This window comes from Falco peregrinus, chromosome 5 (genome assembly GCF_023634155.1).
Source record: "Falco peregrinus isolate bFalPer1 chromosome 5, bFalPer1.pri, whole genome shotgun sequence".
NCBI classification, from domain to species: domain Eukaryota; kingdom Metazoa; phylum Chordata; class Aves; order Falconiformes; family Falconidae; genus Falco; species Falco peregrinus.
This window is the reverse complement of record NC_073725.1, coordinates 43455054-43482355: the sequence shown is the minus strand read 5'-3', so window position 1 is coordinate 43482355 and position 27302 is coordinate 43455054. Positions and strand designations below refer to the sequence as shown.

General features: G+C 37.1%; 1 protein-coding gene across 1 annotated transcript in view; it reads right to left on the bottom strand.

Moving 5' to 3' along the window:
* Positions 1 to 859: 859 nt before the first annotated feature.
* MALRD1 (MAM and LDL receptor class A domain containing 1) overlaps positions 860 to 27302 on the bottom strand; it is a 282749-nt gene continuing 256306 nt past the window's right edge. The window contains exons 36-40 of the mRNA XM_027777677.2: positions 13050 to 13123; positions 12871 to 12961; positions 3331 to 3403; positions 1688 to 1744; positions 860 to 970 (exon numbers count right to left, since the gene is read on the bottom strand). Coding sequence (XP_027633478.2) covers positions 860 to 970; positions 1688 to 1744; positions 3331 to 3403; positions 12871 to 12961; positions 13050 to 13123 — 406 coding nt within the window. The remainder of the gene's footprint in view (positions 971 to 1687; positions 1745 to 3330; positions 3404 to 12870; positions 12962 to 13049; positions 13124 to 27302) is intronic.

Below are 27302 nucleotides of genomic sequence, written 5' to 3'. Positions count from 1 at the left end.
TTGACAGGATATTTAAAGTGTAAATACTATTACAAGCTATGCCTGATATCACAGAGGATGACACTGAAAATCAGGAGGCAACCCAGAATCCCACCCCCCCCATATCTTTCTCATGTAGGCATGGGACAACATAAGTTTCAGCTGCGTGGGAGGCCACCTATTCAGCAGAAATACGGTTTCCTGAACATGCTAGTTTCCACCCACTGTCAACCACTAAACTACATTTATCAGTAGCACTGTAGAGCTGACCAGAAGGGAATTTGGTCAGATACGACTATCAAGGTTAATAATAAACACATTTTTAAAAAATAAATGTACATACCAGTATGTCACATTGATGAATCACATGCTGAGCTGGTACGCAAATCCATGATTCACGACCAACTTTGATTTAGCTCGATATGTTTCTAATTATACAAAGACTTTTCCTTTGCTTCTGCCCCTTGGAACACTAAAATAGCCCTTTAAAATCTCTTTCTAATACAAAATTACAGAAATATTTGAGTCATCATTTCTGAAATAACAGACATAAAATTATGATTCTCAAACTTCAAGAAACTGAATTTGATTAAAGATTTTATTAACATACTGGGATTTGAACTGTAAAATGTGAAATGAATTCATAGTTACAGTTACCAATCTCTTTCTGCATCAACAGAAGTTATAGAAGATTATATATGTTTTACTTATGTATGGATTCCATTTTCAATATAAAGTTATTTTCTGGACATAGTTATTTTAACAACAGAGTTACTCTGTGAAGAGTTTATTCATTCATATTGCAAACACTACAGTACCATGACATATTTTCAGATTCTAGAATAAATCTTCAGGCAAGGAGTTACGAGCAATATTGATCCTATTTTATGTCTGTTTTCAAGGAACTGCATAATTTCTCCGTGTCTTCTGATGATTCACCATAAAGAGGATTTGGAAAAGAAGTAGCATTCACATATTCATTAAAAGGATACTACAAGAAAAAACATAGAATGAAATTTAAAAGCCAAGTCATTCAATTAATTTGTTAGTATGGACATAAGAATGGCTGTAGATTCATTACAGAAATAATGTATGATGTTAAGTTCAAAGAAAACTATACAATCTCTAAAATTTTTAGACCATATTTTCAGCTGATAAAAATTAGCATAGCTATACTGGAACCAGTATTTGCCATATACACCTGATCAAGTAATTTAATCTTCTTCTGTATCTGTTCCTACCTTTTTTTACTTGTCTCCAGAGCTCTTGCTCTAATACACATGTAGTGTTATTTTGTGAGAGTCTCTGTACAATAGTGCAATTGCAGTGGGTCACTAATTTTGGTACATGGTATTGTAATTCAAATGACTGGTTCTAATTTTCTTAAATGAAGAAAGAACTAATATGAACTCTTCAGGTAAGGACTTCTGTAGTTCTAAACATTTTCTTCAGAATCTGCCTTACTGTAAAGTGTTGAATTACTGTATGCTGTAACAAGTAGCTACAGTAACCAACATTAATGAAATCGTTATTATGAGGTCTTTGTCAGCCAGTCCAACACTCGCCATCTTTCTTAGATTTCCAGAGGTGCTAACAGTATGAGTTGCCATATGCCACTGACTTTAAGTGACTTTTTTCCCTTTCCTCTGCAAATTAATTTTATTTAATCACATATCTTACTTCAGAAGAAAAATGTGTTATTACATACCTCATGCCACGGAGAAACACTGATTTGAACAGCGGGTGAGGTGGCATACCCAGGAGACTATAAAAAGGAAAAAAATGCTTCAGAATATTTTTAGTGAGCTGCAAATAATATTCTGAAAATATCCTTCCATGTGACAGAGTAACAAATTCTATGGATTCAAAACTACGAGGCAATATTACAGTTGAGTGTGTGGCAATGATAAGCCTGCATGTTGAGAAAGATGCCCACAAGTGCTTGTGATTATTCAGCTGGAGGCAAGAGCTGTTGCTTGTGTTTCACCATATCTTCTGGTTGGTGATGCACCATTCAGATTTAAGGCTCATCAGACTCAGAGAAAACTCATAACTCTTGGTTTCCCTTTTAAAGGCAGAATTAGTGGAAACACGTATTTTCCCAATCTTGAACAAAAGAGAAAAAATTCTGGTACAGCCCTGGACTTCAATCACAGTGCCTGGGGCTGCCTTCTATGAAAATGCCTCTCCTGACACTGTGCTTCTGTTTTTCAACTTGCTATTAAATAAAGCCTGTCAGGAATCTATTTCAACTAAAACAAAAATGTCCTGATAAATTGGACATGATTGTGATGGGAATGTTTCCAACTTGGAGCTCTCACAAACCCCAACCTGTAAGTGAATTAATTTGATCTAATGTCTCTAAAATCAGGTGTAAGGAACCTTTTATAGAAAGTAAATGGCATGTCATAGTTAATCCTATTCAAAGCTGCAGTGGAATCTTATATTACTGACTGTGGAAAGGACAAGGAAGTTTTATTTTCTATTTCCAAACAAGCCTAGTTCTTTCAGTGCTAATAAGGGTAGTATCAAAATGAGGGTAGTAATGCAGTTTTAATTTTTTTTCCCCTTCTTTTAACTCCAAGATGCTCTTTCTGTATTATTTTCAGTGATAAATCACATAGCAGAGACAGCTGCATTTTAAGTCAATTATATCTCTCTTGTTAAATGTAAAACATAGATTTTAGTTACCACTGTTATTTGGTAATTAAATCTTGCTTTGAAGTCCCTTGCTGCAATATGTTAACTTTTAGATATGTATTTTATTCACAAATGTATTTGTTACTCTACCAGTCTCTTAGTTATGATCAACAAATGGTGACCAAGTGTTTGTTTAGTGTCAAGGTGAACTTTACAGCAATGGGAGTAATAATGCACATTTAAGGTATTGGGAAGTATTATAAACTATTTTGTTAAAGTTAAGTGAGTGTGCAAAGGCAACTTAGGTGCTGAATCATGCATGTGTTTTTGTTGGTGGTGGTGGTTTTTTGTTGTTGGGTATTTGCTTTGTATTTTTTTTCTTTCCAGAAGCCAAAGGGGACAAGTCCCAGTGAGCTTTTTCTTCTGTATGTCTGGCTAAATATTTCATCCAAACCTCTTTTTTCTCAGATTCAGTAGCCTACAGTCAGTATTAGTTATAAACATCAAGATGTTCTCAAACCAGCTGATTTCAAAACTGTGTATGTTTTGAAAATGTACTGGAACTGGTCTGAGTGCTGCAGCAATTATTTAATAAAAATGCTTTTATTAAATAGCATTCAGTGATGGAATAAACTGTTTTAATGGAAGACTTATTTGAGGACTACAGTCTCACATTTTTCTGGGTGTATACAAGCAGCTATTGCTACTTACCTTTACTTTCCCAGATGAAGTAAGGCCTTCGTACAATGGATTGGCAAATGAAGCATTGGTTTCCTCCAGTTTTCTTGAAAAGTCAAGCAAACAACAAAACCACCCACAATATTACACAGGGTGTCAAAGAACCAAACCACTTCAGGTTGAAAAGACTTGAGTCAAAAAACATACATGGGTAGATATATTTCTGACTGAGCTCTACTCGAATGAAATTAAAACAATGTTCTGTGTACATTGTATGTAAGTTAAAACAGCACATTTTCATTCATTGCTGCTGAAAAATATATGCTTATGGATATGCACAGAGTTATTTGGTATTCATAAAACGCAGATACAATGCTATACATTACATAAAGCATGTTATTAGCTTAAATGTTGCATTACTATAATTTGTTAGCATGTGATGAGATCATGTTCTTTCTGTGTTTTGCTACTATCCCATTAGCAATTCAGTAATTAACATGGTCTTAAGCTCCAAGATCAAGAATGTGTTAGGTATTTCATTTTTACAAGAACTCTTTTTTCCCAATGAATTAAGAAAGAACTTGCATTTGAGGTCAAAATCATCAGAATTCATTTTAAAGCTATAGAAGCTCCCCGTATGTTTTGCTACACAGCCAGAAATATTTAAAGAATCACTGGAGTTATTGGAATGCAAAGGTTTCCTGAATGAACACAATGCCTTAAGCAATTTATACCAGAAGCATAGGATAAATTTTACTAAGTATGGGTCATTTGTCCATTATCTTAGGTAGAAATTTAAGGATATGTTTTCCTCACAGAGGCCTTCAAATATTCTTTTTTTTTGGACATGCTTATGACCTATGCAGCTAATTTCATTAATTCTGTGAACACAAAGGATGTTTGGGGGTGGAACTTTCTATCTACATCTAATCTGTTTTTCCATATAGATGTCTGGTTGCTAATATTCTACAATGCTTGAAATAATCAAAACTCTTCCAATGTTATATAAAAAAACAACAGCTGCATTAGTTAAAATTACTGAGGCGTGAAGCAGAAGCACACTTCCTTTTTTTTTAATCTTTGCTTTTGAAGAGATGCATTTAGTTGTTTTTGGTTTTTTGCTGATGCTTTCATGAATAAAAGCATATACATGCCTTTGTGTACATAGAAAGCTATGTTTGTACATGAGTCTAAAATAAAAAGTTCCCTAAAGCTAATACCCAATGATTAAGAGATGGATTTTCTTGTATTAAAAAGTGTTTCTATCCCAAAGCTGCTCCTACAGCGGGTTTAAGCAGTGTCTCCCTAGGAATGATAAGACAGGCTCTGTGTTACTGTGGCAGGCAGGTCTGAGGGGACAAGAGCAGTCACAGAAACACAGCCAGTGGAGATGCTGGGTAGGGAAGCTGTTGTTCCTCAGGGAAAGCCACAGGGGTGACTCACCACGTGATTTGTTCTGCAAAGAACTAACCCAAGAATGGATGCTTAGGAGGAAGGCACAGGTAGGCTACAGAAATATATCACCTTATGAGTTAAATAAGAGCAAGAGCATAAGTTTGGGTTTTAGACTAAACCGGACATGTCTCCTTAAAACCTTTCACAGCAAGACTGCCAGAAACTAACTCCTTCTAATGCCACTCTCATAATTCAGTTTGATTACCTGACACAATGATGTGGAAAGCTGAGTATTTGAAGCTGTTGATTTGTTCATTTGATCTTAATCTTAACTGTACTAAATCATGATATTCCATGCTTTTAGTTAGTTTAGTGAAGCTATAATATATTAGGTTATTTATATGCTCCTAAGTGTGTATTTGCATACTAATCCTCCTCAATAAAGTCCACAAGATGTACACAGAAGCGATTTTTTCCTCTAAAATCACACCATAGCTCACAAAACCTGAGGCAACAAGCAAACTCAGATAAGAAGTTTTCAAGGAGTATGGCTCTGCTTCTAAACTAGTGCCCAAAGGGCCAGATTTGCATGCCTTAATTTTGGTGTCTCATTTAGACATCACAACCCAACTGCATGGCCTAACAGCATGACACAGAATTAAACACATCAGTTCTGCTTACAGTCAGTGGAGACACTTCTAAAGGGCAACACGTCATACAGTTCACAGTGGAAATTGCCTTTACTGTGCCAATGGGAAATTGTAAGGATAGGGACTGATTCTTTTTCATCCCTCACTCCCCATTGAACTTAAGCAATTTGTGCAAGACATATATTGCTCATTTGGGCAAGAACATGCAAGAACACCTAGGTCTGTTGTGAGGGCAGGAAGGACGCAGAACACAGATCTCCAGCCTACTCTGCCAGCAGGATACCTTACCAGCAGGATACTGTGTCAAACTGTGGGCACTAAAAAGAGTGCTGGCTGAGTCCATTGCTGTGTCTGTGGTTGCTGTGTTTGGTGCTGAAATTGGTCCTGTCTATGTGTGTAAGGTTTTCTCAAGCATGAAAATTGAGTCTTGTTTGGGTTGTCCAGTAGATTTCAGGTGTTCCTCCACTTTAGGTCTGAATCATGAAAGAGCACATGAAGTTGGGCACCTAATCTTAGGGACTATTGCAATTTTATGGCCCAAAATATGGGTACTGGTTGAATTTATGTACCCCAGATTTAGGTGAAGTGGAGAATGAGCTTTCTTAATTTTTCTTCTGTTCTTAGGATCCTTTTTCCAAAGCAGGGCTTTGGAAGCCACCTTGAATATACTACCTTACATGTAACATATATGTTACACGTATATGCACATAGATACATATCTATGAATGCATTTATACAAACAAATGTATGGTTACACACTCTTTGTGAATGTAGCAAACAATTCTTCCTAAAGGATACCAATAATTATCCTTACAAATTACTGAAGTATTTTTGAATGACTTAGAAGACCTCAAAGAATACATGAGTGAAAATTCAATCACATCTTTCCACACGTGCTATAATCTACCAGTTGGATAAGGTGGTAACTGCCTGAAGAAGCCTGTGCTTGGGAACTGAGATGACACATTCCCGTTACTTTACATGTTGTGCATACATCCCTAGAAGTAAACACAACACATTAGATCTTTAGTTAATTAGAAATACGAAGCTTTCCTTATTAGAGGAAAGCAATGGTATGCCCACTCCAGTACTCTGTCACCAGAACAGATACAGGTGTGGAAAGCAGGAAAGTGCAGTATTAGTCAGTGGGGCGATTGTTGCCATCTGGCCATCACTTTATATCCGATTTTAAACTGCTTGATTGGGTAGTTTAACTATAACGTATTGCAGTGGCTTGAGTTAAGTTCATTCTTGCAGTGCTTGCTGTGAGATAAGTGAAACCTTGTCCTGATAGAAAATGATAGCTTATTGCTACAGTAAAAAACATGGCCATCACAAGGTCTCATGGTGGGGAGGAAGTTATGTATGTGTTACCCCTGTACGGTAAAGGTAAAGATAACTTATCACTCACAAAAATTATGGTTCAAAATAAGAAATTAATGTGAAATGGTTTTAAAACTCATTTATGAAAAAAAGCCATAAAGGCCGAGTTCAGAAGACTGTACCAAACAAGGAATAATTAGGGTTAAAAATGCCAGGCTTAGGTTGGTTTAGAAAAAAAAAAAAAAAAAAAGACTGAACATGTTGGTAAGAAAACTCAGAGAGAACTGGGTTTTCTAACATAACCAGAAATACCACAATAGGAAAGGAGAGGATTATTCATCTTGGAATGAGGTCACATGGGTCATAGCTTTGCTAAGCTCATCTGCATTCTTCAGTAGCAAAAACTACTGCCTTGTCATGGGTTTCTCCACTACAGCTTCACAGAGATGGGAGAAAGTTGTACGCTCCACAAATTACCCGCCAGTGTATAAAGAGTCTGCTAAGTAACATCATGATTTTTAACAGAAAATTGAAGTATCAAGATTTCATTCATTTGGCAGCAACAGCTCAGAATTTTGTATCTTTCAATGAAAAAAACCAAATATTTATTTTAGACAGTGCACAAATTTGTAGGAAATCCTAGAAGGATGTTTATCATCAGGTCCATAGAAACAATGACAAGATCCTAGTGGGCCAAAGGTTGAATTACAATTAAGATACTAATAATCCCTTAGAAGAATTCTTTATAGATGTTCTACAGCTTCTGTTCTAAACAGAAACTATAACTCAAGATCTCAATTTCCAAAGAATTTATAAAACCTTTTTAAACCAAATTTAGGTTTCCAGAAGTAGGATAATTTTTGCACATCCCACAGAAGAAACGGGAGGTGTGATGCTAGGAGGGCAGACTTTCCAAAAGCTGTATTTAGAATCATCTACAAGTTAACTTGGATGCTTGATTAGGTTGTTAATATGCTGCTTGAGCTTCCAAGGTCTGCACTTTGTACCTTTTGAGTCACTTTAGGAAATCTGATTATTTTATTTTTTGAAAAAAAACCACTGATCTTGCAGGCTATAGGCCGAGAGTTTTGCTCTGATTCAGCATGTCAGCTCTTGTTTCTTTGCAGCCTTTCCTATCTGGTGGCTGTGAGATGTGCATTTCAGAAAAACTGAATTCTGACTATAGCACTAGGTTTCATCCTTCAGAAAAAAAATGTTCTACGGAAGAAGGAATGAATTAGGATAGCAGCATTAGACTAATAAAACAACCCTCAAACAACAGTTATGGCTGCTGCTTCCTAGTTTTGTTTTTCTTTTTCTCATAAAACTTAACTTTTTTCTCTCATTCAACAAGAACAGTCTTTGTCTCCATTCCAGTTCACAAGCTGAGAATTGTTCAATAAATGTTGTTCTATTGTCATTCTGTTTGTCACTTTGGGTTATAGCAACAGAGGCATAGTCAGCAATGACCTCTGGCAGTCCTTCAGATCCACTTGGAGAGCCCCCCCTGGAATATGCTATGTGTTCCCCCAAACCAGACCTCCAGAAGGGTATGGTCTAATTGGAGAAAGTCCTGGCAACAGCAACTGGGAATCATAATTGTAAGGAAACCTTAACCATGGAGAAAGGCTGAAAGCACTGAACTTGTTCAGCCTACAGAGAGCAGCCTGTAAGGAGGCATGACAACTGCCTTCAAGTACAGAAAAAGCTTTTTGCAAGGAGGAAGGGAAAGATCTGTTCTTGTCCATGGTGAATAGGAATGAACTTACATTGTTCATTACAGACATATCAGCAGTTAGCAAAAAAATCTCTAACAGCGAACTTTCTTTCCACCTAGGGTACCAAGATTGCCTGAGGATGCCATCAAATTCGTGTTGCTAGAGGTCTTTCAGTGCAAACCCAGCAGTGATGCAACTGAGTCTGTCCTGTGGCAGGATGAAAAATGGCCTCTGTGGGTCCTGTTTTCCCATGATTTTCTATCATTTTAAGATATTTTCGCAGAGCACCTCAGTTTTTCACACTGTGGCCTGTGTGGTAAGATACATTATTGATATACTTTGGAAAATTTAATATTCTGTGTTCATTTTGACTGACAGGACTGATAACAGCTGTGGTACATTAGCATTGCAGCTGATGGCACAGATCAAGAATAGGAAAGAAACAAACTGAAAGGATCCAAGGGCATTGCTTTGGAAGCAATAATAAAGAAGCATAGCTTAGCTGGACAGAAAGCCACTCACTTTTCACATTCTGACTTTTTAAAGTAAACTGAAGCATGAGAAGGCAGCTACAACAAAATGGAAGCTAAAATGAAGCTTTGCTTCTATTTGGTCAATAAGGACAGATGACACTGAAGGAGTGGAGTAACTGGCAGCCTTTCCTTCTGGACTAGAAAACGGTATCTCTGGAGTATGAACATGAAGGTGAGAAACTTACAAGCTTCCTCTGATTTGGGATTTCTATACAAAAGTTTCACATATCCCCAACTGGGAGCTGGGAAGTAACTTGTGTATCTGAATGCCATCGTGATAATGAAGTACACTGCTGCCAAGCCATGTGGCGGGCTGCTCCTGTCCATTAGGAAGCAAACATGACTGCCAGTGACTCCTGCTCAGGCACTGAGCAGTTCAAAGCCTGCAGGTCAGAGATTAAATTCTTGCAAAGGAAGGAGAAGAAGGAGAGAGTAAAGGGGAAGCAGGACATTCTTTCTGAGCTGAAAGGAGGCGTTAAGGCACTATCAATCTTGCCAGTGATGAAAAAGAGGGACAAACGTAACTCAGATTCTCACCGCTGTCAGTGACCTCTTAGAAATTATCTAAGGGGTCATCAGCATAGCACTACTGCCTGCTACCTGGTTTTCTGGGGAAAAAAATTGTTTTATTGGGCTCTGAAGCTTCTCCAGCTCTTGTGCACATCCCTGTGCTATTACCATTGAGGCACAGAAGGATTCCATTTTAAAATGTCCTGGAAGCTAGCACCTATAACTGTTAATGTGCCTCTGGAGTACCATCTGCCAATGCCTGCATGTGTGGTTCTCTACCTGTAAGGAGAAAGAAAACACTAATAGAAATTATAAAAAATAGCTAGCAGAATGATTTAACAAGAGGCAGTAAATATGGACTCAAGTGTGTGAAAGCTTCCCTGCGAAAGAATGGCCAAGCATGCACTCCTAGAGTGCCTCCAGTGCCTAATGACTTTAAGAAAACAACACGACCTAGGAAGGATAAAAGTGGACAGCCCTTTGCAAAGGCAAAAAGCCTTTGAAGTGAAAATGAATTGTGGGAAAGTATCATTCATGTGCACGGTTAAATTTCTGTAGTTCATCAAATCCCCTTAAAAAAAAAAAAAGGAGTAAAACCTCATGCCTCTGTGTGGTGCTGTCACATTGTACATTTTACAGACTTATGCAAACACAAGTCACTTCTTATTCTAAAGCCTTATCTTAAAGATTCAAATTTCAGCATGATAACATTGGCTGCATTTTGACTACTCACTTCTGATTGCTGATTAAGCAGTTAAGGAGTAACTTGCCTTAATTTATTACTGTTTCCTGCTGTGATTTTAGTTAGATCATGCTAGACACTAAGTAGTTGAAGAGGGAAGAGACAAACTGCCTGGATGAGTTTTACCTTCTCAGATTCAAAGTTTCAAATTTCATTTTTTTCACAGTTTCAAATTGTCATTTATTAGCTAGATTATTTCTTGGTAAGATGCCTATAAAATACACTTTAACTTACATGTGGTTAAAAACAATGAAAGTAAAAAAAAAAAAAATTCTGTACCATGGGCAAAATGATTTGACAATCTTAGCCATCCTAACAGACACAACTTGGAACCACAAAAATTTCCATCATCATAATTTACCGTTTTTGGCAACTCCAGTGAAAACAATCAAGACCAGAATGAGCTTTGCTGTTTAAACTACCTAACTCTCTGGTTTACAGCTCTGATTCTTTTCATGTCAGGGCTGTAATATTTTCTTAGTGCCATAGCAAGAAGATCCTCATGCATCTCTGTTTTATTACATACTTAATAGAACACTTAAATGTTTGGCGACATATTGCAACAGGGCATCTTTTCATGTACAAAAAAGACTATTCTTTTTAACATGTATAATTACAAGAAAGGAAAAAGCATTCCTTGAATACAGGTACGGGGGTAGAATAGAAGTGGACGGCAGTGCACAAACCCTTAAGAAGACATTTATACCAAAAAAAAGGTAAAAGGGACTGTTTAGCGCACAGGAGAAATAGCATAAGAAAAACCAATAATTTGTTGATTAAAACAGCACCAAGCATGTTTTGAGAAAAAAATATTAGACTTTTTTTTCAAAAATCTTAATAAAGAAAATTCAATCAGCTCTTACAGTACAACTAATCTTGCACTTCTGAGGTGTCTTTCCATATGTGTACTTTATTAGGTTGTATAAATGTGAATTAAAGTCTTAAAGCCCCTATGAAGTAAGATAAGGAAATGCTGTTATTCCCATTTTACAGAAGAATAAGGAGACATGAAGTAGGTGAAGCTATGCACTCAATTAACAGTAGCTCAACCACTAAATGTTCCTGCTTCAACATTTTGCTTCTGTGTCCATAGACAATTCTACCTGTCACGGGTAGCATGCAGTGTTAAGAGATGTGTCAGCAGGAATAATGTCAGGATAGGAGCCTGCACAGTTTAGTAGATAGTTTGGGAGATAACAACATTCCCAAAGAAAGAAAGGTCTATAGAAGATCACAAGTTTAAAGGAAAATAGGCAGTTTTGAAGATTAATTCTAGAGAAGAAAATGGGGGTGAGGGAAATTAACAACATGAAAATGGACAAGGCAATGCACAACAGGAATTGCTGAAAGAGAGGAAGGGACAGTGATAGGTATTTGCTGACAGAGAGTGATCTAGCAGAGTAAGTCAAGAGATGGACAGAAAATAAATACAAGTGTTAGAGGAAAATAAGAAAGCCAAAAAAATTTTTGGTAATCTTAAATGAGGGAGGAGAGAGAAAGCAAAGATTATCAGAGGGATGACAGAAAGGGTTAGGAAATATATATGTGAAATAATTAACTGTCAATCTAAGGCACATCTTAACTTCTGAAGTCAAATTACTGGATGAAGATATCTCTAGTACTACTAGTACTGTTATTCAAGGCACTTGAAATAAATTTTGAAATAAACCACCACCAATTTTGCTGATTTTCTTTTTCCTTTACTGAAGATGCACTATATGCAGTATGATGTCAGAAGATAATTTAGTTGCTATTTGCACAGTACTAATAGCAAGCATCGTACTGGATGGAAGAAATATATATTAAAAGAAAAATAAATCATCAGCTACAGCACTCATTCACCACAAGTAAGACAGGTCCTTGAACCACAAGCCAAGAGTTCCATACTGGGGTGATCCTAGTGCAAGACAGCAGTATTGGATAATGGGTGTGAGACAAAGAGGTAGGGAAAATGGGTGGAAGGAATAGATAAGGTGACATTGGTGAGACACATCTTAAGAGTCACTGAGTAAGACGACTAATACAGCATTAAAACAGAAAGTCAGATTGTGAATGTGTCTGTAGTAACTAAAGGAGAGAGGGCAAACATTATGGTTTGTAAAAAAAGGTCACATAATTCTGCAGTCTTACCATTTGATTTTTTTCTAATGTATTAAAGCTTTTTATGAAACCCCTAATAATTTAAAGCAGAAAAAACCCACTTTTATTTCACTCAGTTATCACAGCGCAAGTTCTCAGCCGTGTGTAAATATTGAAATATTTAGGGCAAAAATGTCCCACCTGGTGCATGTGGCACTCAGTAGCTTCAGGAAGAGCTGTGAATCTTCCTTTAAGAAACCAATTTTGCATCGGAGGTTTTGAGAAACCATAAATACTACCTATTTTTTGCATTTAATCATCATGTTCAAAAATCAGGGCTACTGCTGTTAAGATGGATAAATGATGAACTTTATAATTTAAGAATAATCATACAACATCACAATCAAAACATTCTGAGCTGTCAAGCCAAACCCCATTTTTTCCACACTGGGGTCCACTAAGGCCAGCTTTTGTTGCAAAGCTAGGTTTTGTGCTTAGTGTTGCATATGAAGGCAAACGGACTGTGGGGAGATTTAAAAGTTGAAACCAATGAGACTGGGCAGTTAGACACTGCTTTGTACCACATTTGTGTCTGCTTTACACAAAATAAAAGTTTTACTTACGTTTCTGACACTTTCTTCTTTGAAAGGAAATACAAGGCAACAGCTGTAATTTTAATCAACAAGAAACTGATACCCAACCCAATCCAAATATCTGCAAAATCAGAGCAAAGACAGAAATAAGTAAAAGGAAACACTCAAATAATGAATCGAAAAATATTTCTTTCTATTTACAGACCCACCATTTTGAAGGAGACTTGATGTTGGAGGCTTAGCACTTATGTGGCAACGGTTTCCTTTCCATTCTTTTCCACATCTGTGAATAAAATAACAATTTTTGAAAAATGAAGAAGCGAGGATCATAAACAGTGACAAGCACACGAGAAATGCAAATCCTTTTGAGCACTTCTGCCAGTGACTAAAGCTCACTCAGGGATCACAAAGAGCAGCATCAAATTTAATAGAATGAAATGTGAGAAATACACAGAACAAACCTAAGAGAGAGAAAAATAAAACAGAACAAAATTCAAAGATTAGAATTGGCTGCCTTGTCAATGTTGCCATCATATTGTTTTCCAACAGTAAAATAAATATTACTAATTTCACTGTTATCTTCCATGTGAGGGTTCAATACATTTCTGAGCTGAGGATTTGGGACCCCAATACAGAAAAAGATACACAATTAGAGATGTGAAATATGTTTTTCTCCTCCACCTAATCTGCGTCTCTCTTGTTTTTCTATTTTCTTGTAAAAATTATATGCCTTCAACAAATGGCTCTTGATAACCAAAGCACTACATCTGAGCTAACAACTGCAGCCATATCGCATTATGCTAAATTTGCTGTTTGGTTCAAATCCAGTCTTGATTTGAAGTAACCAAAATGCAAACAATCTGAGACAAACTTTGATATTTTACTTTACACTTGTTGCTTAACAGTTAATGAATCACAAAAAAAAAGTGTGCATCATTTCCCACTTCAATTTATCTGGATATAGCTCTCGGCTACTTGCTTTTATTGTGGCCTTCTCCATTGGAATGAAGGGACCCTGGACATCCAGGTGTGGGTTGGCTCCCTCTGCTGAGATGGGTGCTGTTTGGAGCACCCCAGGGAGCCCTTCTGGGTATGCCAGGGATTCTCAAAATGGCTGTAGGCACCTGGATTTACAAATCCTAAATGATGACTAGTGTAAAGGGTTGTTAGAGGGATAGCTACGTATTGACATCTGAATTTCAAGCAACCCATTTGATGAGCTGAACACGCTGAGTGTCACACTGGAATGACTTTACCAACTTTTCAGTTGTCTGCATGGCTCGTGGTTTATGAATTATAAAGCTTCACAAATTTTCCATTTTTTTTTTTTTGAAAGGAGCATCAGAAAGAAGTGATGGTAGTAAAACCATTTCAGTCCTATTAATGTCAAATGAATAAGAAGTTAGTTTCATTTCTCATGATTTCTCTTGACAGTTTCACAAACTATTAATGTGGGGTGGACATCAAGGTGTATATTGAGTTGCTTTCTCACCGCAATACCAACAACACATCTTTTTCATAGACACCAATTTTCAGAAAATAATTTCTGTGTTGTAATTGTAGTTTCTTCTCCTGCCCTTAAATGTATAATACAAAATCTCACATATACACAATTAAATCTTTATATTAAGGCTATTTTATTTCAACACCTAAGTGAGAACTGGTGTTTGTCATGGGTTAGCAGATGGTATTGCATATGTGCCTTATCCTAGCAGTTGCACACTGAGTTAACTGAGGCACTTTGGAGGGAGAGGAGTATACTATTTTCCCAGAAAATGACTGAGCGTGATGGATGTAGGGAGAGGAAGGGTAGGATGATAGGACCAGCAAGCATCTGTCTGCAACCTCAGTGAAATTTAGAATTCTGAAAGGATCAGGGCATGTTGGAAAGCAGATCTATATCCCAGTCTCAGACATGACAGGAGGCAAGTGACTTCACTAAAGTCTGAAAGAGGCTGATGAGGGATTTGTTGCAACTCAGTAGACCATTGAAAAGTAGTGGGCAGAGAACCTGCCATGAGGGAAGTACCAGCTGTACTTGAACACAGTGAGCAGAACGAGACTGATTTAACCCATTTTAGCCCACAGACCTGAGTTTTCTTTGGTTAAAGGCTTACCTTGTTCAAGGTTACTAATTGGAATATTAATGAGTCCTAGGTTTAAAGACTGGAGCCAGCAGTATATTCTGACATGCTCGTTTTAAGGAAAAAGTGGCATGATTTCATCTGACAGCTCTGGCTAAGCTGGAGACCTGTTGTATTCAGTGACTGAAAATACCTGGTCCCTTCTGTTCTCCTCCTTCTTCAGCATACTACAAAAAATCATGTAATTCATAAACTGTTCTTTTATGCAGACTGATGATTTTATACAAATGTCAAATTGCTGTTGAGTTCATACTGAGCCCTGTGGATCCATGTAGAAAAACTGCAATCTGATGGTAATCACCCATCAAAATAATTTTCTGATTGCTCTCCATTATATAATTACCTTTCTCTCCATTTGCCAGATTTTCTGTTGAGCTAGATATGCTTTTAACCAAAATTGCCCTCTTTCTTGTCACTGAAGAACTTACTTGACTGTAAAAGAAAGAATGAGAAAACAGATTTGCAGCTGTGCACCAGCACTACTCAGACATGGTAAGAGAGGTGCCATCTGCTGCTCTGGAGCTGCTGGAGTTTGGCTTACCTCAGGGCTGCAAAGAGAAAGCAGGAGCGTGTACTGGTAAGAGCATGGGAAACTCCTACTACTCAGCAATAACTAAATATATCTTCATACGCTGTCTTTCCATTTATTAATGAAATATTTCCACGTATTCATACTATGTTTGAATTATGAATACAAAAGTTAAGCACTTTTAGTCATATAGGTAACTAGCTTATCTTCTTATACATACACACTGGTTTTATAATCAACTATTAACTACCTTTGGCTGGCCATTTATTCCCCTCTAAATCTCGGAATCCCAGCAGTACTGTTTTATGTTATGTGACACACACCACTTAGGAATCTGGTGTCAGACTCTCAACATGTGTAATTTTGGCCAGTTAAATGATTTTCCATTGTTTCCATTCCATCTAAGTTGCTGCCAAAACTGTGACCTTATAATACTGCTATGCAAAAAAAAAAAAAAAAAAAAAAAGAGTAAAAAATGGATTAAGGTGGAGCCAAGATAGTATCGCTTAAACTTGGTGAGCGATTAGGACAAATTCAGAAACAAATAGGAGGAAAAAAATATTGTAAAGCATGAAGCATGAGGACTATTTATAGGGACAGGGAGGGGGCAAGGCAAAAAAGGATGAAGTTGGTAAACACATCATAGCTAATCTGCAAAGACCTCAATGGAAAAGGAGTGCTGTGCAACAAACATCTTGAAGAGTGAGTATATCGGTTGGTTAAGAACTCCCACTTATATCTTCACACACTGATTTATTTGGTAATTTTTATCTGTGGCAGAGGATCTTAGCAATCATCCCTGCCACAGAGGTAAAATACCAGACTATCAGAAAAATCTGGGTTATAATTTGGAGATTGATTCAGGTCTTCCTAAGGCTTGGCCATTCATTACTTACAAAATGTCATCTTCTCAAGTAAAAAAAAAAACAACTAGGAGAAATGAAGAGTTACAGCTAGCTGTAAAGCCTGCAACTTTCAGTGAGGCTGCAAGAAAAACATGGGGAAATTGTTCATTGATATCTTTTGCTCCCAGCTGATATAAGCACTGCCTCTGGCTTTTAGCAAAGCTAAGAATTTATGTGCCTAGAATAGATGGAAACTTCTTTTCAGTATCCAAAACAATCTTGTTTTATAGATGTTTTAAAAGATTTTGATCCTTTTATATCTATCCTCTGTAGAAACTTTAGCTGATTACTGTGATAGCTGCGGTGGAGAAATCACTCTCTAGCTTGAAAGAATAGAATGAGATTTTTAATGGCACCAGTCTGTCAATAACTCAGATTAGAGAAGATGACAGTTCTGGGCCATGAATTTAAAAGAAATTATAATTATCTAAACAAGGTATTCCAGTTATTTCACTCCATTGGAAAGCTGAGAGGTATTTTCAAAACAAAAATTTTGGGCATGGTCTTCTATAGGATCATTAAGAGGTTTTGATAACAAGACTGAGAATATTTTACAGGTCAGAAAATGTTATACCACTATATATCCTTTTGTATTAAACAAAATCAAAAAACCATCACAGGCCATAACCAACCAATCAAACTATTTTGGAAGCTAAACAAAACTTATACGACAAAACATAGATCCTATTGTCCTTAAGGAATGAGATACATGTACCCATTTCTCTGAGTCTGATTCTTTGCAGCCTTCTGCCTGTGCAGTTCTTTGCAACTGTGTGAGGTGGGTTTTGAAATGATGTCATTCTCATCTAGTACATTTTCCCGTAGACTTCACTCTGTCCAAGGCATGTGGGACTAAGTGGTTGATAAAAAATCCCAGAAGTGATCCTCTTTTCAGAAAGGAATAAAATAGAAAATATCAGGAAGAAAGGTAGGAAAGGCACATTTCAAACCAAACATGGTATTAGTTTATTGTGGTTTTGAGGATATGGAGGCAGTTTCCTTAGCTGTTTGTACTGAGGGCACAGAATACATATTCCTGTGCTTTTGCAACCACAAGAATACACTCTCAAGGGGCCTACAAGACAGCTGGAGAGGGACTTCATACAAGGGCATGTAGTGATAGGACAACGGCTTTAAACTGAAACAGTTTAGATATAGATTGCATATTAGGAAGGTATTCTTCACTGTGAGGGTGCTGAGACACTGGAACAGGTTGCCCAGAGAAGCTGTGGATGCCCCATCTCTGGAAGTGTTCAAGGCCAGGCTGGATGGGGCTTTGAGCAACCTGGGCTAGTGAAAGGTGTCGCTGCCCATGGTAGAGGGGTTGGAACTAGGTGGTCTTTAACGTCCCTTCCAACCCTATTGGGTTCTATGATTCCAACGCTATGGAATTCTATGATTCTATGATCTATGACTTGGTCCTTTGCCTGTTAATGCAAAACTTTATCAGTCAATAACAGTAAAAACACCAGGCAGCTGTATAGGAAATACAGTCAGACTTCACCTTTCTGCTGTGCAGTCCTTGCTACATGCAGTCCTGAAATGAACTTTACTCTCGCAACTCCAGGTAGGTCAGAGCAGCCTGTGGTACGCACCTAAGAGATGGCTCACTTGAAGCCCAGTTAATGAAGGAGAACACTCTTGACTACCTACCTACTGCTGTGCACGGACTGCACTTACAGCGCTTTACCTCAGTTGGGAGGCACATAAGTTGCTCCTTCAAAGTCACTATTAACCTTCCCTCTGATGAGAGCAGCTGGGGATACGCAAATGCTCATGTGGTGGAAAGACCTTACAGAGTGCAGATCAACTGTGTCTTCTGGCCAATGTGTTAAATCTTCATTAGCAGGGTAATGGGAATTTTGAAGAGCTTCCTTAATAATCCTTTTCTCCTATTTTATTTTTAAGATAGACAATTCTGAAAAGGCTCTGAATTTATCTCTTGAGCCATGAAGCTGAAATTCCACATTATTTATGTACAATTAATTTCCTTAGACTAATTACATCTTGAGTAATTAGCAGCGCCACATTTTACACGAGTCTTAAGTTTATCTGAACTACAGAGATAGCCATTGCAATCCATTCAGGCAGGAAGCTCCTCAGAGTTGAAACAAGAGGGGCAAGAGAGAAAGGCAGATGAAACAGCACTTCAATACTTCCATCCCAGTGCACACCCTAATCTATCCTGTCTGACAAAATGTCTTCTGCTATTAGCAAGTTCTTAAGGGAATGTCATCCTGGAAGGGAGAATGTTAACGCTCAAAATTTGCTTCTAGGATTTCCAACTCATTATTTCCTAATATAGATATCGGTAATGCAAAGGAATGAACCTAGCAGTGCCTGTATTGCTGCACCCTGTGCCTGCGGTTATGGCTCCTCTCACTCGGAATGAAAAATAAAAAACAGACAAGGTGTCTGCTGTTTTTGATGTTCATTCAGGGCAGGTTTAATTTACACAGACATGCATTTCAGAATATCAAACCCTGTGCTGTATTAAAGGTAGCATATGCAAAAAAAAACCAACCCAAAAAACCAACCAACAAAAAACCACCCTAAAAACAACCAGATGTGTACTTGATTGCTTATTTTCCTCCTGGCATCTGGTTCCTTACCCTTACAATCATTTTCTCCATTCTGAGACAGATAAACTATATCACTCAAATAGTAGTAGGGGTAACTCTAGTTGGGTAGGGGCAATGACAAGAGAAGAGTTTTGCAGTAGGGAACCAAGTCTATGATCTCCAAGAACAATCATGAACAAAGCTCCTTGTTAACTTGGAAAGAAAAAGTTCCAACAGGCTGTATTTTCAAGAAAGGCTTTGATGCATGTGAAAAATTCAATGCTGAAATCTGTTGGGTTTTCTTTTTTTTTCTTTCCATTTTTTTTCTTTTTTTCCCCCAACAGCAGTAATCACTGATCTTTTGTAATAACTAAGGCTGTTCAGTATAAAACAATGTTCTGCATTTTCATATTTGAAAGTTGTTAGCTTTTGTCAATATACTGTATTGGTTTCACTTTTCTCAAGAGCACTTATGTTTTATGCTGAACCTGATAAAAGCTTTAAAAAAACATTAAATCATATGTGATGTTAACCTAGCAGCATTCACAGCATTAAATACTACATATCCATTCGGCATCTCTTCTGCACTTCTTCAGAATTAATAATTTAAGTGCCAATTTTGTTTATGCTAAAAGGATTTGCATTAACAGGCAGACTGAACATTAAGAAAATGTCCTGAAATGTTAATCACCTTTTTTGGTGATCATGGAATTTTTATTTTTACTTATTTATTTAAAACAACACAGGTATGTAAAAGCAATTGCTCAACAAATACTGGAGAGAAAACAGAAAAAATTAGATGCTAGACAATCAACAGTTACCAAAGCTGCTTCTGTCCACAGAAATTTCATAAGCAGATGGGAGTGAAGTACACTTAGTGTGTGATAAATCTATAAACAGCACTAATTTCTATTTTTTGTCTGCAAGTGTCTGTAACCTAATTCACTCAGTCACTGTCAGAAAACAGTTAACAAATGGGAAGTACAGAGCTAACCATTCCTATTTGCAAGAGCTAGAGGTCTCTCTGTCATTGTCACCAATACCTCTTGTCCAAAGTATACCTTTTCTCGGCTGTGAGGCACATCTGCTTTTCTTATTTCTATCTGAAACATTTTTCGTGCAGAAAACCTAACCAGTTATGTCATATGTACATTCAGAATGACCAACAGTCAGTCAGTTAACTATTTAGTGTGCACGGTATTAGTAGTATGTAAATTAAGGTAGTAATATGTGAGTGACTGTAGTTATACCTTCCTGAGAGTATGAATGTACTGTTCATAGTATCCTTTAGAGACTGCACGTACTTATGCATCTTCCATAATGCACCGAGCCTCTGTGAACCCAGATTTGCCATTGCTATGTTTATATTTGCTAAGTTTATAATACGTCACACTGGGGTCATTACACATGAATGCTGGCATTATTCAGGAGCTGTGCCATATCTATTGAAATGCAGGCTACTCCAGGAGTGGTGACAGAGGATACAGAGGGAAAAATAAAAACAACCCACAACTTAGTTACTTGCAGAAAACAAAAGACTTTACCTCTCTCTGCTATATCAGTGTAGAAGTTTCTCTGCTCGCTAGCCTTTGCAATTAGGGATATGCAAAATAAGCTTCACTAGAAGCTTGTAAGTATGATGAAAACAGCAACTCTTCATTCCATTATGGAAAAAAAGTAACCTCTACTTCAGCAATGTAGTCATCTGTTTGCACTCTAGCTATTATCAACAATGAACTCAAAATTAAAAAAAAAAATCATACTTTCTGATTAGTCTTTATTGCTGAAAGTATGCAAAATTTCAATAGTGAATATTGCGTGAATGGCCTCAGAAGGTATCATACCGATGATGAATGTAACCTGTTGCCTGCTGACTGTAGCTGTAATTAGGACTCACATTATTCCATTTGTGGTTAAGCTCACAGATGTGGGACAAGGAGAAACCTCTCTTGGAACAGACAGGTAAAGCGGATGGTAACCTTCAATGTCAAGAAGCTGTAGCATGTAGATAAGGGCACATTAACTCATTGGGAGACAGTCAGATGTTCTCTGGCCCACTGTGTGCAGTTCTGATCATTCCTGTTCAGGAAGATGGAAGGCAGAGGACTACTACAGTGAGCACAAAATTAGAAAGCCTGTCTTACAAGAGGATTCCAAAAGAGTTCAGTGTTTTTTGTCTGGAAGAAAACCTGAAAGGCACATGGCTTTTCTTTAGAAACACTTTGGAGGATAAACAACAGAGGTATTGAGGGACTTTTTAGGTTAATGAAGGATACTGGCACAAGCACAAATGAGTATAAACTGTCTATGACTAAATTTATGAAGAAATTTTAGAAAGTGTCCAAACAGAAAAGCAAGGCTCATATCCTTCCTGCATTTCTTACTGCATGTTGCTTCAGGAGAGTCAGCTGGAATCCTCTGTACTTGGTACCACATACTCCAAAGATCCTCAAATGCTGGAAACTCCCAATAACACAGCAAGGTAGAGAGGAATATGGAAGCCAAGAATTCCCCATAACTGCTCATAAAAGAAATCTAACTAAATTCTGAATAGAATTATTTGATCAGATTGTGTGACAAGGGTCTGGATTTGAGGACACAGATATAACTTCTATTCTGAAAACTGCTAAAATTCATAACTGGTAAACACAAAAGAATCACCATGAGGCAGAGTAATATGAGGGATACACAGATTCTAAAGGAAATGTAAGTACTCTGAGAAAAGATCTTTGCATCCTCATAGATTATTCAATGGAAGTAACTGCTAAGCTTGGATCATAAAAGCATGCACTATGCATAAAGAGTAAGATAGAAGACATTAGAGATTACAGTGATTAAAATCATAAAGCAGAGACTGCAAAGATCAGATTTAATTTATACAGAAGATGATTGGGAGCAGATATGCTGAAGGTAAACAAAATGATACATGGCAAATGGAAGAAAAATTGTGTGTTGCTGTCTATCCTCTGGAATGTTCAATCAGCTGAAAGGAAATACATCTGAAACTGGTAAGGAAGCTATTTGTCACATAGTGCTTAACTGACCTGGGGGAGTCCTTGCCTTAGCAAGTCTTAGAAGCCAAGAACTTAATGATATGTACTAGAGAGCACTCCTTAAAACAGACTGAAACTCTTTAGAGACTACAGAGCTCAAAGTGCTAACTAATAGTAATTTGGAAGAAAATTCATATATTGGCATCATACTTTTCTACAGGTATCTTCTGTTTTCTTTTCTCCCAGGTCCTCAGCATGAAACACTGTGATTAGTTATTGCTCTTATAGCCACAAGAGATTCTAATTACAGCCTGCATTGAGTAAGAAAAGGTAAGTGTTAGAAGGAAGGACTCAGTCCATCTAATTGCTTTTTATATAGATACACAATGAAACCATGGTGACCAGTTTTTAAAGGTTTAGAGTGGGACTTAATTTTTCTAACATTAACCACCTGAAAAGGGAAGTATCTAGAGATAGTGCAGACACGTTTACACTATATGAAATAAAAAGTCAAATCCTCATCTGCATCCTTTACCATTGATTATAATAGTGTCACGATGACTAGTTCAGAGTAGATACATGCATTTAGCTGTTACCAGCTAGGCAAGAGGAACAACACCTTAATGCTTGCTGTTAAATGTTTAAACAGAAAACAAGCAGCATCTGATGTTAGAGTAGGAGCATGAGGGTAAGCTTTGTATCATGGACAGCTTGCAAATGACATCCTGTTTGGTCCAGGCAAACCATTTATTAAAGGGGGGAAGGGTAAATACTGTCTCTAGCTTCAGTCATTTTAATAGAATGATTGGAAATTTCAGAGCAAACATTTATTCATTGAAATTAGCTGACACATGAAAAAGCTCATATTTCACAAACAATTTGAATTAAAATTTTAAATAAAACTCCGTCGCTGTCTGGAGCCTGCCTGATTTCTTGTCTAGCTTCTACCCTAAAAACCTGAGAACAAACCTAGATTTTAAAGTTGCTCTGATGAGAATTACACTGATTTGAAAAACAAATCTTTTATGACTTCACTAAAATTCTTTCTGTTTCAGACTGGTGTGATAGTCTTGTACACTGACAGAATTTTTTCCAGTGTATTTTATCCTATCATGTGGAAATGCAGACCTATATGGAAACTATTTGCTGTGTCATTTGCTTTTGTGCCTTTACTCTTCAATGAAATAAGCCCCAGCAGAATTCATTGAGGGTTGGTATGTGGCACACACTATATTTTATGGCACAGATTCATTCAGCTACAGCAATGAAGCAGAAGTATATGTTCACAGCAGACGGTCAGACCTGAAATTCACCATTTCAAACAATTATGCTCTTTTTTTATGCTACCTTTTCCCACCTTCTTAAATAACAGGGTTTTGGTAACAGGTTTTCCAGTATCATAAAATAATGGTTAAAAGCCTCAGTGGAACAAATCATGAAGCTACTCCTGGCACTGAAGAAAGGATTTAGTGCTAGGTTCAACAGGGAAATGACTATCCACTTAGCTAAGCATTAAACAAAGTAAAAGATCTCTTCCAGGAAAAAAAAAAAAGTTATTTTTAAAATGACATTTTTTTCTAGGAAAAAACCTAGCATTTCAACCTGACTTTATTTAAAGATAAAACCACCAGAAAGCACATTGTTTAATTCTAACTGATGCCAACTTGAGACATTCACACAAGGAAAAGAAGCAGCTTGAAACAATGTAGTAGGTACATTGATCACTGACCACTGGAGATCAGAGTTCCAATTATGACTGAGTCCTGGGTTTCAACCTACTGTTTTTGAGTCTGGAGCTGTGCTTTGTAAAAAGTGACCAACAGTATAAATAACCTTGCCCATAAAAAACACTTGTCATTTTAAACTTGGGTAAACCAGTGAAAATTAGTCACTTTGTGAGCTAGAATTAAAATATGGGATACTGGGAGCACAGGGCTGGCACCTTGCTGACTGAGGGAGGTTTGGTGCAGGTGATACACTTAGCACAGAGATCATTTCACTAGCGAGAAAAAGGACTTGTCTCCATTTTTTCTTACTCTAAGGAACCTAGGAGATTGAAGTAATACCAATTACCATGTACAGTATGAAGTGAGCCCTACTCACAAAGGCTGTATCCATGCAGTAGTATCTGAACTGTTGAAGCGAAGCGAAAGAGTTCACTGAAGAGATATGCCTTACCTTAGATCAGCTTACTGTAAACAAACAGTCCTTTATGCCAGTCTGCCAGTTCATCTCATTTCCCAGTTCCTCCCCCGCCCCCCCCCACCCCCCCGCAATATTACATGCTTTTATTTCCTTGCCCCTCTTGTGTTTCTCTGTCTTCTATACTTTCCCTCCCTCCCTCCCTCCCTTTTGCTATTCATGGAAGATGCACTTGGAGCTGATGCTTGATTTGCTCTTGAAGAACACTCCAAGAAGGGAAGGAACACTGAAAAACAGCTAGAAGAGAAAGAGACAAACATAAATTTCTAAAACCCACTGTTTACATGTTTGTGTCTCAGCCCCTAGCTGAAACTTCTAGAGGACTCAATAAAGATTTAAGAATGACCTGACAGAAAGCATGACTGTGCAGCTGCACTGACAACTGGTAGAAAAATACTTCTGCTTTCAGAAATGTCACTGATTTTATATTTAGGTCAAATTAGCAAATAACGCAATAAAGTATAGAAGAGAGATCTAGCTTTAAGATAGATGTGTTAATTTCACAGGAGAATGCTTTCTGCTTAAATGACAGTTCTGTTGATAGAACAGATGGGGTTATGTATCAATAGTAAACCTAATAAAGCATCTGAATATATTTACGGTGGCTGGATTTTTCCACAGAGACCTTCCTTTTCTTGCTTTGTTTTTGCTAGATTGCAGGTTTGTTTGTTGTTTTTTTTTTTTTTTTGTGTGTGTGTGTAGTTTTGTTTTTAATGTTTGCTCTTAATGCTTTTAATCAGACTGTAACAGTACTACATACTCACTCGTTTATTATCTGCACTATATCTAGTTAGGTAAGAAATAATAGGTATTTATTGCAAAATCAGCTCATGTTTCTGCTTTTTACTGCTGTTTACCCTCTGACTAACTTTCATATGGGTGAATCTGCAAAGTCTAGGTGAAATTAAACAGTTTCTTAAAAAGCTTGAGCAATGGAAGAGTTAAACCACACATTTGGCACAAATAAAAAAAATCAATAAAAATACTTTCTTTTCCTGCTGCCCCTTTCCAGCATCGGTCTAGTCTTTTTATCTGCTGAAACAGTTTGCTTTAACCAGAGCCTGCCAACACATGGCATTGCTCCTGCCAGGTGGATTGTAGTATATGTTGGAGATTATAAATCACTTAGTCATTCTCAAACAGTCATAAATTTATCTGCTTACATGGGAGACAATGCTGTACAATAAAACCTAGTGCTGCTGCTTCTCAGTATTGTACAAGCTATGTGCACAAGTACAGGCTAAGATTATATCAACACAAATATATTCTTTAAAACTTTTCACTTGTATTTTAAGTGTGTGTCTAAAAGACACAAAGAAACAAAAAAAAGCCACAAAACTCCTCTTTTGTTGCTTACCCTCCATGCAATGCAGAGACAGTGGTTTACACTCCATTTGAATCACTCACCCCTCAGAAAATGTTTAAGTTCTGCAAGAAGTTCTACACATGCCAATGTGGTCCATTGAAAAGAATAGTGCTGGTATGTTGTCTCCGCATAAATTGCACAGTCCTCTATCTGATATTAGAAATGAATTTCACAGAAGCTTAGGGAATTCACTCTCTAGTTTCTTGCTAACAACTTAAATTTATGAAATCTTCAGAGGAATGACCTTTAAACAATTTATGAGAACCTAAGACACTTCAGATGCAATAAAAATAATTTCATCACAACCTTTCTCCCAGCTCCACATTCTGTTAGCGTCGTTATGGTTACAGAGCCAAGACCTGAGAATTTAGGAGAGGCTGGAATTAAGGATTCCCATGCAATTTCAATTCAAACACTCATGCATGCATGTTCAGGCACAGTATTTAATTGGACGATCACAAACTCCCCCTGCATCTCCAACCCAAATCAAAAACTTTAATTCCCGTCTTTAGTGCTTACCTTTGCAACAAGATTATTATCATGGCGTACAGCAGAGGTATAGATATATATACCTAATAAAATATATACCTGCACCTAATATAAAGCAGAAAAAACCCCTATTGTTACTATGACGAGCTAAATAATTTCTTGTGTCATCAGTGTTCAAACCTCAGCACTTCATACTACTATGTTAGTTGACATGAAGAGAAATTTGAACTCCAAATAAATTCTTGAAACTTTTATTGAGGAAACTAGATAGCTCTAAATCTGGCTTATTTGACTAAATTTGATATAAGAGCTTATTTCAACTGTTATACTTTACGCTTTGATAAAGCAGAATCTTTCCCATGGTCTTCAGTGCACCACATATTGTTAAACATATATGGTGAGCTACAGCTAATGACACAAGAATTTCTAACAGCTTCCAGCATACATTCAATAAAGTCTTTTCTTGGTTGCAGCCAAGGAATTTGCAGTACAGATGAAGAACAGGGAACTATTCCCTTGATGTTAACTTTGCTGTGCAATGAATCACTGTACTTGTACAATTCAGAGCAGCCTTTACGCTCCTTTAACATGTACCACCTCAGGCAGAACAAAAACCTAGTTAACCTGCATTGCTGGTCAACAGCCCTAACAGACAGAGGTAGCATCCAAAAATCTGTGAGGTCAAAAAGTCCCTGCTGTGTTCTGCTTTTCTACTGATGATATTATGTCAACAGTTGGAATAAGGTGGCAGGAAGCCATGACAAACATTCCATATTAATAAGGGACAGATTTACATTTTGTAAAGGCACAGGACCAAAACTTTTATATAAGCTGAAGTCAGCTTTTATATAGCTGAAAGACTGATTTCATTAACCCACTTCTTCTCTGAATGCAAGGACATTGCGATTTTTCCTCTATTTGGAATAAAAAATGTAAATTTTTGGTGCATTGTTCCTAGCAGATTTTTCTTACTACTTCTGAAACAGTCTGTTACAAAGCTAGTACAATGCCCTTGCCTTTATTTTTCCACATCAAATAACTGAAAATCAAGACAAGAGATCTTAAATTCACAATACTTTTCAAAGAATTAGAGTAAGAAATTTATCATATTAGTGCACATCAGTTACCTTTTTACATTTATAGTAAATAAATTCATAACATAATATATCAAAGCATGACATATTCTGAATTGTGTTCTCAAATATGACCTGAGTTAGCCAACTCTGTAATGTGCAAAGGGAGACAGAACTTATTTGCACATGACAGTTTTCTA